The sequence below is a fragment of the Rhinopithecus bieti genome, unplaced genomic scaffold (assembly GCF_001698545.2).
Source record: "Rhinopithecus bieti isolate Rb0 unplaced genomic scaffold, ASM169854v2 scaffold_19652, whole genome shotgun sequence".
NCBI lineage: Eukaryota > Metazoa > Chordata > Mammalia > Primates > Cercopithecidae > Rhinopithecus > Rhinopithecus bieti.
The window spans coordinates 224771-238959 of NW_016809913.1; the positions used below are offsets into that span (position 1 = coordinate 224771).

The 14189-nt window shown below is 42.6% G+C and overlaps 1 protein-coding gene across 3 annotated transcripts in view; it reads left to right on the plus strand.

The window, feature by feature from the left end:
• The first annotated feature begins 26 nt into the window (after positions 1-26).
• CCT6B (chaperonin containing TCP1 subunit 6B) overlaps positions 27-14189 on the plus strand; it is a 54349-nt gene continuing 40186 nt past the window's right edge. Inside the window, exon 1 of one of the 3 annotated variants that reach the window (XM_017890918.1) lies at positions 27-112. In XM_017890918.1, coding sequence (XP_017746407.1) covers positions 107-112 — 6 coding nt within the window. In that variant the 5' untranslated portion in view covers positions 27-106. The remainder of the gene's footprint in view (positions 113-14189) is intronic. The other 2 variants (XM_017890917.1, XM_017890914.1) reach the window with 2 other exon arrangements.

Below are 14189 nucleotides of genomic sequence, written 5' to 3' on the forward strand. Positions count from 1 at the left end.
TGAGCTGGAGGCAGCACGCAGGCGCAAGAAGCGAGGCCGCGGCCACACTACCTGTCCCCGCCCCCGTCTGCCACGTGGGTCATAGTCACATTCTGCCTGCCCTTTGATGTTTGTAAGTAGTTTTCAACCTGCAATCGCCGCCCAGGAAGCGGAGGTGAGGGGACGTGGTGGCTCCTCGGAACGCAGCCTGGCCTGAACTTCCGAGGATCCTCTTGATTTTCTCATACTGTTAGAGAGGATCTAGTTTTTAAAGATATTGTAATGAGGTCGGGGAAGGCAAAGATTGCGTCAATCTATTTTTTAAATATAATCCCTCTCTTTGTGTCCTGCAGACTGCCTAGTAAATAGTATTCAGTAACTTTCATGGAATTGAGACGAGGCACTAAATAGCAGGTAGATATAAAATATAAAGGAGTGATGGAGGAGAAACTCCTTGATTATATGTCGTTCAAAGTGTATTATCTCAAATCTGAAGCCAGCTCCATGAGAGTTGGGGATGGCGATTTTTACAGGTGTAGCAGCCTGAGGGTAAATGACCTCTTCAGAGTCTAGGAACAGCAAACAATTGGGCCTTGTTAGGTAAGCAAGGAACAGATTCCCGAGAGAATTCTGTGCTGTGTGATGAAGAGTTTCGTCTTTACTCTGTAGAGGATGGAGAGCCATGAAGAGTCTTAGGGAATACTGTTGAAGCTGGGTGGGGAGAGACTGAGGCAAGGGAACAAATCAGAAGGTTCTCATAGTGACCCATGTGGGAGATGAAATTTAGCTAGTTGGGGTGGAGAGTAAAGTGTGGTTTTGAAGATCATTTAGAATTTAAATGATCTAAATAAAGTGCTCATTTATGGATAAAACAATAATAATCTGAGTGAGCAGAAAGATAAGGGTACCATCAACTGAAATAGAAAATAGAGGCAGAGGAGGTGTTAGGGGCAGAAGGATGAGTTTTGTATTGGATACATTAAGTTTGGTTGAGTAAATTTAACTGTGATTCTAATGTTCGGAGGGGAGTAAAACCTGTTTTTAATGCGCAGCAGAATGAACCAGGGCTTTGGAATTGGAAGGTCGCTGGAGACTCACGTCCTAGCTATGATAATTGAGTGATCTTGAGCACATCTCTACATTTGCTACATTTTTTTAAAGTCTCCTCAACAGTATATGTCTTTTTCCAGTGCTGTAATCACTAGCCACAGGTGACTATTGAACACTTGAATGTTGCATGGAATTGAGATGTGCTGTAAGTGAAGAAAATACACACCAAAAAATTCATACTAAAAAAAAGTAAAATATCTCATTAATAATATGTACCACATAATGACATTTAGGCCAACAATGGACCAAATATAATAGGGTGGTCCCATAAGATTATAATGGAACTGAAAAATCCCTGTAATATAGTGACGGCACATTACTCATGTGTTTGTGGAGATGCTGGTGGAAATGAACCTACTGCATTGCCAGTTGTATAAAAGCATAGTACACACAATTATGTACAGTATATAATACTTGATAATAAGGGACAATGTTGCTGGTTTATATATTTAGTATACTATACCTTTTATTATCATTAAATTAATTAATTTATTTTTGAGACAGTCTCACTGTATTGCTCAGGCTGGAGTGGGGTGGCGTGATCCCAGCTCACTGCAACCTCTGCCTCCCAGGTTCAAGTGATTCTCCTGCCTCATCCTCCTGAGTACCTGAGTAGCTGGGACTACAGGCACTTGCTATCACGATGGGCTAATAATTTTTTTTTATTTTTATTTTTTGCGACAGAGTTTTGTTCTTGTCTCCCAGGCTGGAGTGCAATGGCAGGATTTCGGCTCATTGCAACCTCTGCCTTCTAGGTTCAAGCAATTCTCCTCCCTCAGCCTCCTGAGTAGCTGGAATTATAGGCACCTGCCACCACACCCGGCTAATTTTTGTATTTTTAGTAGAGATGGGGTTTCACGATGTTGACCAGGCTCATCTCAAACTCCTGACCTCAAGTGATCTGCCTGCCTCAGCCTCCCAAAGTGCTGGGATTACAAGCATGAGCCACCACGCCCGGCCTTATTGTTATTTTAGAGTATACTACTACTTATTTAAAAAAATAACTAACTGTAAAACAGCATCAGGTAGGTCCTTTAGGAGGTATTCCAGAAGAAGACGTTGTTATCATAGGAGATGACAGCTCCATGCATGATATTGCCCCTGAAGACCTTCCTGTAGGACAAGATATAGAGGTGGAGGATGGTGATATTGATGATTCTGATGCTGTGTAGGCTTACTAGGCTAATGTGTGTGTGTCTTAATTGTTAACAAAAAAGTTTTAAAAGTAAAAGGATTTTTTTTTAATAGGAAAAAGCTTATAGAATAAGGATATAAAGCAAAAATATTGGCTGGGCACAGTGGCTCCCATCTCTAATCCTAGCACTTTGGGAGGCTGAGGCAGGAGGAGTTCAAAACCAGCCTGGGCAACATATTTATAAGAAAAAAATTTATTTAAAAAAGAAAATATTTTATACGACTGTGCTGTTTATGAGTGTGTGTGTGTGTGTGTGTTTGAGATAGAGTTTCGCTCTTGTCACCCAGGCTGGAGTGCAATGGCACGATCTCAGTCCACTGCATCCTCTGCCTCTCAGGTTCAAGCGATTCTCCTGCCTCAGCCTCCCAAGTAGCTGGGATGACAGGTGGCCACCACCACACCTGGATAATTTTTTTATATTGTTAGTAGAGATAGGGTTTCGTCATGTTGGCCGGGCTGGTCTCGAACTCCTGACCTCAGGTGATCTGCCCGCCTCAGCCTCCCAAAGTGCTGGGATTACAGGCATGAGCCACTGCGCCCAGCTAAGCTTTTTAATTTTAAAATACTTGATTATTTTGTAATAACCCTTAGTTTAAAACACAAACAGGGCCCATCATGGTGGCTCACACCTGTAATCCCAGCACTTTGGAAGACCGAGGCGGGTGGGTCACCTGAGGTCAAGAGTTCGAAACCAGCTTGGCCAACATGGCGAAACCCCATCTCTACTAAAAATACAAAAATTAGTCAGGCATGGTGGCATGCACCTGTAATCCTAGCTACTTGGGAGGCTGAGGCAAGAGAATCTCTTGAACCCGGGAGGCGGAGGTTGCAGTGAGCTGAGATTGTGCCACTGCACTGCAGCCTGGGCAACAGAGTGAGACTATCTCAAAAAAGAAAGAAAGAAAGAAAGAAAAATTAAAAAGCTTATAAAGTAAAAAAGTTAACAGTAAGCTAAGGTTAATTTATTATTGAAAAAAGAAGACAGTTTTAAAGTAAATTTAGTGTTGCCTAAGTATACAGTTTATAAAGTCCAGAGTAAGGTAGAATAATGTGCTAGGCCTTCATATTCCCACACCACTCACTCACTGACCCACCCAGAGCAACTTCTAGTCCTGTAAGCTTCGTTCATGGTAAGTGACCTATGTGTTGCACTCTTTTTTCTTTTCTTTTCTTTTCTTTTCTTTTCTTTTCGAAACGGAGTTTCACTCTTCTTGCCCAGGCTGGAGTGCAATGATGTGATCACAGCTCACTGCAACCTCTGCTTCCCAGGTTCAAGTGATTCTCCTGCCTCAGCCTCCCGAGTACCTGGGATTACAGACATGCACCACCACGCCCGGCTAATTTTGTATTTTTAGTAGAGACGCGGTTTCTCCATGTTGGTCAGGCTGGTCTCAAACTCCCGACCTCAGGTGATCCACCCACCTCGGACCATTTTCTTTTATGCCTTTGTGTGTGTGTGTGTGTGTGTGTGTGTGTGTGTGTGTGCTGTACTTTGCCTATGTTTAGAGACACAAGTACTTATCATTGTATTATAGTTGCCTTCAGTATTCGGTATAGTAACGTGCTGTATGGGTTTATAACCTAGAAGCAATAGGCTATACCATATAGCTTAGGTATGTAGTCGGCCATACCATCTAGGTTTTGTAAGTACACTCTATGATATTCCCATCACTAAATCACTTTACGATGCATTTCGCAGAACATATCCTGTTGTTAAATGACTCAAGCCTGTCCTATCTTTGTGTTGATTATTTATTGAAGTGGTTTTTTGGATATGTTGTGTTAAATAAAATACATTATTAAAGATCATCTCACCTGTTTATTTTTACTTTTTTGAAAATGTGGCGACTAGAAAATATAAAACTGCATGTTTGGCTTACACTGTATTTCTGTTAGAGTGCAGTGCCTTAGATTTCAAACCTACATGTGGAGGGCGGCATCTGTGCCATATGCTCAGTGCCTAGAACAGTGCTGGGCACACAGTAGATACTCAACAAATATTTGTGAATAATGAATGAAACTCGTGAGTGAATGGAATGAATGAATAAAACTCTGGAAGTGATAAGATCCCCTAGAAGGATGTTTATTATATCGCAACAATATTTGATATAAACTTGCAAAGACTCAGGCTCTAAATGTTGATTTTTGCTTGAGGAGAGCTCCCTGGACGCCCTGATTATCTCTGATTCAGGTCCCCTGCTCTGAAATGGAACTAGGTACAAAAGTTGGCAGTTCCATTTCTTTAGAAAAGTGGGAACTGGCTGGGTGTGGTGGCTCATGCCTGTAATGCCAGCACTTTGGGAAGCCAAGGTGGGTGGATCACAAGGTCAGGAGTTCGACACCAGTCTGACCAACATGGTGAAAGCCCATCTCTACCGAAAATACAAAAATTAGCCAGGCATGGTGGCGTGCGCCTGTAATCCCAGCTACTCAGGAGGCTGAAGCAGAAGAATTGCTTGTACCTGGGAGGTGGAGGTTGCAATGAGCTGAGATTGCGCCACTGCACTCCAGTCTGGGAGACAGAGCGAGACTCTGTCTCAGAAAAAAGAAAAGTGGGAACTGCTGTACCAAGGAGAATGAGGCAAAGTGTGGTGGGAAGCAGCAGGGCTTTGGATTCACACAGACAGATTTGAATTATGTTCCACTACCAGCTGTCTGTAACTTTTATCTTTTTTCTTAACTTTCTGGGTCTCAGTTTTCACCATGAAATGGGGATAGTTTTACATTTAGGTCTGTGATCTATTTTGAGTTTATTCCTGTGAAGGGTATAAGATCTCTCTAGATTCAGTTATTGCCATGTGGATCCCTTGTTGATCTAACACCATTTTTGAAAAGACTGTTTTCTTTTTTGTATTGCTTTTGGTCATTTGTCAAAGATCACCGACTATGTGAGTCTGTCTGTGGGCTGTGTATTCGGTCCATTGGTCTATTTGTGTGTTCTTTGACCAGTACCACACTGTCCTGATTCCTGTAGCTTTATAGCAAGTCTTAACTTAGATAATGTCAGTTCTCCAACTTGGTTCTCTTCCTCCAATATTGTGTTGTCTATTCTGAATCTTTTGCTTTTTCACATAAACTTTAGAATCAGTTTCTAAAGCCAATATCCACAAACTAACTTACTGGAATTTTGATTGGGATTGTATTGAATATACAGATCACATTGGAAAGAACTGACATCTTGACAATATTGAGTGTTTGCATCCATGAACATGGAATATTTATTGATTAGTTTGTCTTTGATTTCTTTTATTAGGACTTTGTAGTTTTCCTCATATACTTCTTATACATATTGTATTAGATTTATGCTTAAGTATTTCATTTTTGGGGTGGTGGTGAAATGAGGATAAAAATAACTCTTGGGATTGTGGGTACCAATTAAATGCGGTGACTGATATCAGCTTGTAAACTGCTTGGCACTTAGAGGCATTTCAATAAATGTACATTCTCCTGCACTATCCAACCTGGATTCATTCATACCACTACAGAGTGTAATCACTCAGTCATTGATTGGTCAATCAAGTATTTATTGAGTGCCTACTCTGTGTCAGGCACAATTCCAGGAGTGTAATACAGTAGTGAAACAAAGCAGACAAAAATCCAGCCCTCATGGAGCAAACTAGTGTGGGAGATAAATAACAAGGAAGTAAAATGCATAAGGTGTAAGAAGTGAGTGGGTGCCATGGAGAAGAAGAAAGCAGAGGAGGGTGGGACATGCAGAGTAGGGGCAGGGTAGCAGTTTTAAATAGAGGTCAGGAAGGCCTCACTGACAAGTAACAACTGAGAAAAGATTTGAAGAAATGAGTCAGCCCCATGCAGATTGAGGATAGAGGGAGCATTAGATAAAGGCATGGAGGCCAAAAATGTGACTGTCATTTGGGATGATAGCAAGGAGATCCATGTGGCTAGAGCAGCTGGAGTTAAGGTTGAGAAAAGCAAGGAGACAGATCCTGTAGGGTCTTGTAAGACATTGCAAAGACATTGGCTTTTATTCTAGGTGAGGAGGGAAGCTAGTGGATTGTACTGAGCAGAGAAATCGTGTCATCTAACTTAGGCTTTAACAGGATCACTGTCACTCTGGTTGTTGTGTAGAAAAGTTGGGCGATGAGTCAGGTAGCTATGGTAATAATCTAGGGGAGAGATAAAGGCAGCTTGGGTGGTAACAATGATAGTAAGAAATAACTGAGGCTTATAGACCCCTAGGGGAACTGTGGATGGGCTCAGGGGTGTCCTTGAATTTCCTGAAATTTTATATAAACATTTGTGTGCATGCGCATTTTTGGTGAAGAGCTTTTATGGAGTCTCAAAGCAGTTTTATGATCCAAACAAGAACTAAGTTCGTGGTGAATAAGCTGGATACCTCATGCTTGTTCCTAGCTATTCAAAGTTCTCAATTAAGTTCTTTCCACAGACCTTGACTGTAAATCCTCTAGGGCATCTATCCTGTTTGTGAGCCTCTTAAAAGTTTCAACTACCTCCTTTAAGACTGTTCCATCCCTGACTTCCAGTTAAGACTCATCAGGATTCTTACGAAGAAAAAGAGCCATTAGGAAATGGGTAGATTCTGTTCATGTTCTATGCTACTAACTGGTAGCTTGGGAGTCACAGGCAAGAATTGGGAAAAGGCTTGACACCTTCCTAGAGACGGTGAGGGGCACTTGTGAGGCTAGTCTGTTCTCAGTGGATTCCCTTTTTTAATAAGCTGTGGTCTATGAATCATATAAATCCCAGCAGCAAGAGCTGATTTTATGGGTTGGTTTGCTTAATAGTCACACAATTAAAATAAGTTGTAAAAAACGGTGGTGGTATTTGCCAGGAGAAATATTTAAAAGGGAACAGCTGTAGAAAGATATAATAATTCACATCAGCTCATCGTTCTTCATTCTCAATAAAGGCTGCGGAGGTTGTTTATTAACCAGGGGGGTTTCTTGGCCTCTCCTTTGAATATGTTGTGCTACAGCTGTCAGGTTGAGGAAGGGCAGAGCTGAGAGGAGTCATACTTGCCTTTGGGAGTAGCTGATCCATGACAGAGAGGTTCTGGGATGGGGTTATGGGATGGGGTTAAGAAGAGGGTTGAAGTCACAGACGTGGTGTGAGGAAAACTCAAAAGTTGCCACCATCTTCCTTGAACTCCTGGGTTGGGTTTTCTAGCGTGAAGTCCTGGTGGTTATGTTTTTCAGGAGACAAGTTAATAATTTTCAAAGGAAAATATGTTTTATGAAGAGATGAGCCTATTTGAGAGGTAGACTTAAGTTTTCCCTTACAGGGCTCTGGGGCTGGTTGCTAAGGTAGTTTTGATGATAGCTGGTTTTTTAGCTTTGGTGCAGTGGCAGAGGTTGAAGACTGGGCTGAACACTTTACCTCTCTTGTTCCTCCTGCCATTCCTGTACATTGGGAGAGCCTCTACCCCTTTTCTTTCCTTCTCTGGGAAGTGCCACTTTAGCCCTCTTGAAGCATTCCTGACCACCCATGCTGCCACCTCCCCTGCCTGCAGCTCCTGTCTTGGTCTTGGTGATAGATCCTCTTGGGAGGGTCCTTAGTACCCAGACATAGCCTAATACTCCAAGAGGATAAAACTAAGGCTCAGGGAGTAAACTGACCAGGTAGATATCACAGCTAATGGGCGGCAAAGTGGGACTCAAACCCTAGACTTTTGATTAGCCCTCTTTACACTGGATATAACCAGTAGTTTAGTATTTTGGTCCTGCCCAATTTCTTTTTTTTTTTTTTCAGAGATGCAGTCTTGCTGGAGTGCAGTGGTGCAATCTTGACTCACTGCAACCTCCACTTCCCAGGCTCAAGCAATCTTCCCACCTCAGCCTCCCAAGTACCTGGGACCCACAGGTGTACGCCACCAAAACTGGCTAATTTTTTGTATTTTCCGTAGAGACGTGGTTTCACCATATTGCCCAGGCTGGTCTGGAACTCCTGAGCTCAGGTGATCCATCTGCCTCGGCCTCTCAAAGTGCTGGGATTGCACCATTCCCGGCTAATTTTTATGTAGAGATGGCATCTCGCCATGTTGCCCAGGCTGGTCTTGACCTCCTGGCTTCAAGTGATTCTCCCACCTCAGCCTCCCAAAGTGCTGACATTACAGGCTTGAACCACCACACCTGGCCCCTGCCCAGTTTCTTATATACTATCTATAATACAACCAGATTGTAATTTCCTTGAAGGTCAGGGCCACTTTTTCACTCATTTATTCATAAGTATTATTTGAGTGTCCGCTTTGTGCAGGGCATTGAGCGAATAAGATAAACGCAGACTCTGCCTTTAGTAAGAGGTTGATATATACCTTTGAATTCCTTGCAGACCCTTGTACCATAGTGTACACTAAAGAAGTACTCAGTGAACACTGATTATTGTTAATAAGTATTATTGAGTGCTTCTTATATGCCAGTGCTAAGCAATGTGTGTATATGTATTTAATCTTCAGAGTAAACTTGTGAGGCAGGATCTGTTATCAACAGATGAATAGGTTGACAGGTTACGTTATTGCTTTAAGCATTGGTTTTTGCCACTGCAGAACTACGTGAAGAACTTGTTTAACATGCTGTTTCCAGTGCCCCAACCTAGACCCACTGACCTAGAATCTCCTTGAGTAGGTCAGCATAGGGCATTGGATATAGTTGGGTTAGGGAACCATTGTCTTTGAAATGGGCCCATTTGCACAGACTAGGTGAGACAGCCCTTCATCCAGAACCTGCACACTGATGTCTGATGCTGCGAATGTTAGCCAGGTGTCCTCCTGCCCAAGTATCTATCTAAAACCTAAACTCTTTTAACTTGGGTTTTAGCTGTGTTCTGTACTTTTCTATTTCTCAAAGGAATTTTTGGGTAATGGGTACAAGATGTTTGTTATATTATTTTCTGTACTTCCCTGTGTGCTTCTCTTTCCTAAACTTTTGAAAATTAAAATAAAAGACATCAACCAAAGGAATATATCAGTTTCTACTATGAGAGGTTTTCAAGTAGCTTCAAGGACTATTTGGAGGAGTAAAATTGAGTCTTTTCCTCGAGTGAACCTTGTGTTCTAAAATAGGAGGGCTTCTCTAGTTTTTCTTCCTTCTCATTTGGAGGAGTATAGAGGCTGTGGGCTGAAGAGCCAATCCATAACTGGAAAGAAAATCCAGATTAAAAGAAGGAATTACTCATTTTTGTCCATCTTCTCTCTCTTTTCCCAGTTGAGGATGGTAAGTCTTTCCAAGAAATGAATGTGCTTTTTTCTCTTCCTCCCCATGCTGGATTTCTGCCTTTGGGCTGGAGTCTAAATTGCTTAGGGTCACACGCAAGGTTCTTTGTAAATCTAGTCCCAGTGGACTTCCTGTCCTATTCCCACCACATCCTTCCATGTACTTGAGATGACACTTTCCCCTGCACTGCATACTTTCCATGTCTCTGTGCCACTATTACCTTAGTCCACAATACTCATTCCCTCCTTCACTGCTTGGCACAGTCTTTCTCATCCTTCAATGCTGAGTGCAAATTTTCCCTCCTCAGAAGCCTTTCTGAGCCCTCCTCCCTGCAGTCAGTTGCTCCTCCAACACACTGCCCACTCAACACTTTGCACAAACATATTTTATCATATTATATTATAGTTAGTTGTAAACAGACCAGTAGATCTCAACTGGGGGCTACTCTTAGCTAACACGATGAGGTGGGGGGTTGTGACGGTGCCACTGACATTTAATGGGTAGAGGTCAGGGATACTGCCAAACATCCTAACCATGCAAAGGACAGACCCCCAGCCCAAAGAATTATGCAGTCCCAAATGTCAATAGTGTAGAGGGAAGCCTGGTGTGGTGGCTCATGCCTGTAGTCCCAGCACTTTGGGAAGCTGAGACAGGAGGATCACTTGAGTACAGAAGTTCAAGACCAGCCTTGGTAACAGGGAGACACTGTCCCTGCCAAAAAAAGGGGGGAGAAATAGCTGAGTATGGTGGCTCGTGCCTGTAGCCCTAGCTACTCAGGAAGCTAAGGCAGGAGGATCACTTGAGCCTGGGAGTTCAGGGCTGAGGTGAGCTATGATCACACCACTGCACTCCAGCCTGGGTGTCAGAGCGAGACCTTATCTCAGAAAAACAACCAACCAACCAAACAAACAAACAAAAATAGCGATGGGGTTGAAAAGCCCTGATCTAGACTGAGATCCGTTTGTTCAGGGCCACATTTTATTCATCTTTGAATCCCTAGGAACTCTCATAGAGTAGGTTCTCAATAAATGTCAAATATACAAATGAGAGGGAGTGAATGGAAGCAAGTGGGTCTAAGCCACCTTGGGAAATAACTGTACTTAATCTAGTGCCTCTTCTACTTCTAAATCATCCCAAAAAGAGCAAAAGCATTTTCCCTCAGATACCCTCTGTGGATGGTCACATGGAGGAAGGGCAGTCTCCTAGAATACAGAAACCATACAGTACGGTAATAACAGGCAACATTTAGTGAGTGCTTACTATATGGCTCAGATGCTATATTAAAAGCATTGACATGTGTTTAACTCATTTAATCTTAGGAGACAGGAACTATTACTCTCCTTGGATTATATTAATGGTTGAGGAAACTAAGTGAAGTAACTAGCCCAAGGTCACCTTGTCAAAAAGTGGTGGATCCCAGGGTGTTTTGTAGCTGTTGTTTCCCATTGGGATTTCTGAGAACTGAAATCATCATTCTTCCTCCCATCAGAGACCACTAAGGAGTACACACTTTATTGCTGGTGAAATGAGGTAAGGGAGAGCATTGTGGGAGTGTGTGGAGAAAATCTGAGGATAACGCCCTGCAACAAAGAGGACTTCCCAGCCTAGCAAGGGATTGTGAAAAGCACTGAACTGCTTTAACCTTGACAGCAAACTTCCCTCATCTTAAATTATTGCTATTTTGGGGATCCTGTCATGTTTTGCACATTTTATTATTAAATATAGAAAATATATTGGACTGGGAAATCAAGTTATATCTGGTCTTAGTGATTAACTTATTGAGTGACCTTGGACAAGTCATTAAACATCTAAAATGGAGTGATAATAATTGTTTCACTCTTGGTGGGGGGTGGTGAGATGAAGAAAACCGATGTAAAAGTTGGTGTATTAGTCTGTCCTCATGCTGCTGATAAAACCATACCCGAGACTGGGCAATTTACAAAAGAAAGAGGTTTAATGGACTTACAGTTCTACATGGCTGGGGAGGCCTCGCAATCATGGTGGAAGACAAGGAGGAGCAAGTCAGGTCTTACATAAATGGCAGCAGGCAAGGAGAGAGAACTTGTGTAGAGGAACTCCTTTCTTTAAAACCATCAGATCTCCTGAGACTGACTCAGTATCATGAGAACAGCACAGGAAAGACTTGTCCCCATGATTCAGTTACCTCCCACTGAGTCCCTCCCACAACACGTGGGAATTCAAGATGAGATTTGGGTGGGGACACAGCCAAACCATATCAGTTGGTGAGTAAAAAAATACTCTATGCAAGTATATATTAATATTAAATAATAATGAACAAGGGCTTTGGGATTGTTGCCTTGAGTCTGTTGTTTCACTTGAGAACCTCAGCTTCCTCATCTGTAAAATGAATATTTCATATACTTCACAGGGTTGTGAGGATGTGACATGGTGTATACCAAGCCCTAGCATAGGGCCACCCATATGGTAGGTATCCAGTCAATAGTAGCTATTATTAATAACCTGATTGGCTGGCTTGATTGACACCACCTTGTAACTACACTTGGCAAAACAACAAGCAAACAAACAATACACAACAATGAAAACGACAAACACCACCATCATCAACCACTTGGTGTGGTCCTCCTCATTCCCCTAAAGATGACTCTTGGCTTCCCAGTGTGCTTGAAGCTCACCAAATGCTGCTAGCAAAATGGAGGTGCAGCCAGATGGAGCTGGTTTCCTCCTCTGAGAGACTGAGGGTATTTACAGTGAAGGATGGCTAAGTGCATAGATGCACTCTGAAAGGCTTTGACTGCCAAGAGACAAGAGGTGAGCAATGGCTGGGGAATAGTGAGTGCTTGCTGGCTCTGTGATCTTGCCCTGCCACTTTCTTCCTCCTGGTATCAAGGTTGCCCAAGAGCTCCCGCTGACATGTGGAGGTCCCTCTTTGCCTATTTGGTGCCATGAGGAATTCCTGTTGGCTAACTGTGAAGGTGGCTCATTGCACCCTAGAGGCTGTTGTGTATACCTCCTTGCCCTGTTGTGTGCTCAGAATAGGTAAGGGCTTCATGTGCCAGAGAAGTAAGGAAGACACATAGTAGGAAAAAAGTACCTCAGCCCTCTGTTCAAGCTGCTGACTGACTTATTCTGGTTCTGATTTCTGTAGTCAGCTTGATCTTTCTGCCGCCTTCCCAAGCAACTTCCAGCTATGTGGGTGGTATTCATTCAACAGGTGTTTATCGAGCCCTATTAATGTGTCTGATATTATTTTAGGTTGCAGCTAAGACAGACAAGATCCCTGCTTTCATGGAGTTTACATTCTAGTGGGGAGAGATGTTAACTTAGATGCAAATAAACAAGCTAACTTAAGATAGTGATAAGTTTAGTGAATGCATAAAGTATTGTGAGTGACAGGTGGCTGTTTATGCCCTCTGAGAAAGGGACTTTAGAGCTGAGAACTGAATGATTGAGGAGACTGCCATGCTATCTGAAGTCACATTCCAAGCAGAGAAAACCACAAGGGCATGAGCCCTGAGATGTCACATCTGAGGGCTAGAAAGCTAGCCAGTGAACTAGGACATAGAGAATTAAGGGGAAATGTGTAGCAGATGAAGTCAGAGAGGTATGTCACAAAGTGCAGGTCCACAGATCACACTCAGCCCACAGTGTTTTTGGTATTTCACTGCAAAACAATCCTGACTTGCAATTTCTCTTAAGTTAAAAAAAAAGTTGGGCCGGGTATGGTGGCTCATGCCTGTAATCCCAGCTACTCAGAAGGCTGAGGCAGAATGGCATGAACCTGGGAGGCAGAGGTTGCAGTGAGCCGAGATCGTGCCACTGCACGACAGACCGAGACTCCGTCTCAAAAACCAAAACCAAAACCAAAAAAAAAAAAAAAAACCACAAAAAAACCAAAACCAAAGAACAAATTGGCCATGCCACTATGCCAGGCCATTATTCCTGAATAACAGTTGCATTCAATGTAGAACAGTTATGCTGTCCTGTCCCCTTCCACACCACTTTAATGGGGCTTAGTGTCATCAGTTTATAAGTAGTAGACATTTGAATGAGCAACTCCTGAGTACCATGTGGACTTAATAAGGGCTTGGATTTCTTACCCCCACCACCCCTTAGTGTCATGGAAGCATATAATGGTTTTAAATGATAGAGTGACTTAATCTAAAATTTTAAGATCATTCTGACTACTCTGTGAGAACAGATTGTGATGAGGGTGAGGGGATAGGCAACAATGAATGAGATGTTGGTGACTAGGGCCAGTGGAGAAAGAAGTGGCAGATTTTAGGCATATTTTAGAGGTAGAATGGACAGGACTTAACTAGTGCATTAGATCTGAGGGAAAGGAATGAGAGTGCATGATGGCCCCCAGGGTTTGCCTTGAGCATCTGGGTGGGTAGTGGTGCCATTTACTGAGACAAGTTTCAGTAAAGTTTACTCAGTAAAGTTTATTGAGACAAGTTCTCAGTAAACCTGAGAACAGGTTTGAGAAGAAAATCAAAGCTCTGTTTGAGAGTTATTCTATTTTGGACACCTATTAAACCTCGAAGTGGAATGTTAGGTAGGTACTTAGCCAAGCCAGAAGCTTAGGAGGAAGGCCAAGGTTGGATATACAAATTGGGAATCTTCAGTACATAGGTGATATTTAAACCCATAGGAATGGATGAGATCACTGAGGGAGGAAATGTAGATATAAAACTGAATGCGGGCGTTCTGGGATTTTTTTTTCCCCCTGTTCA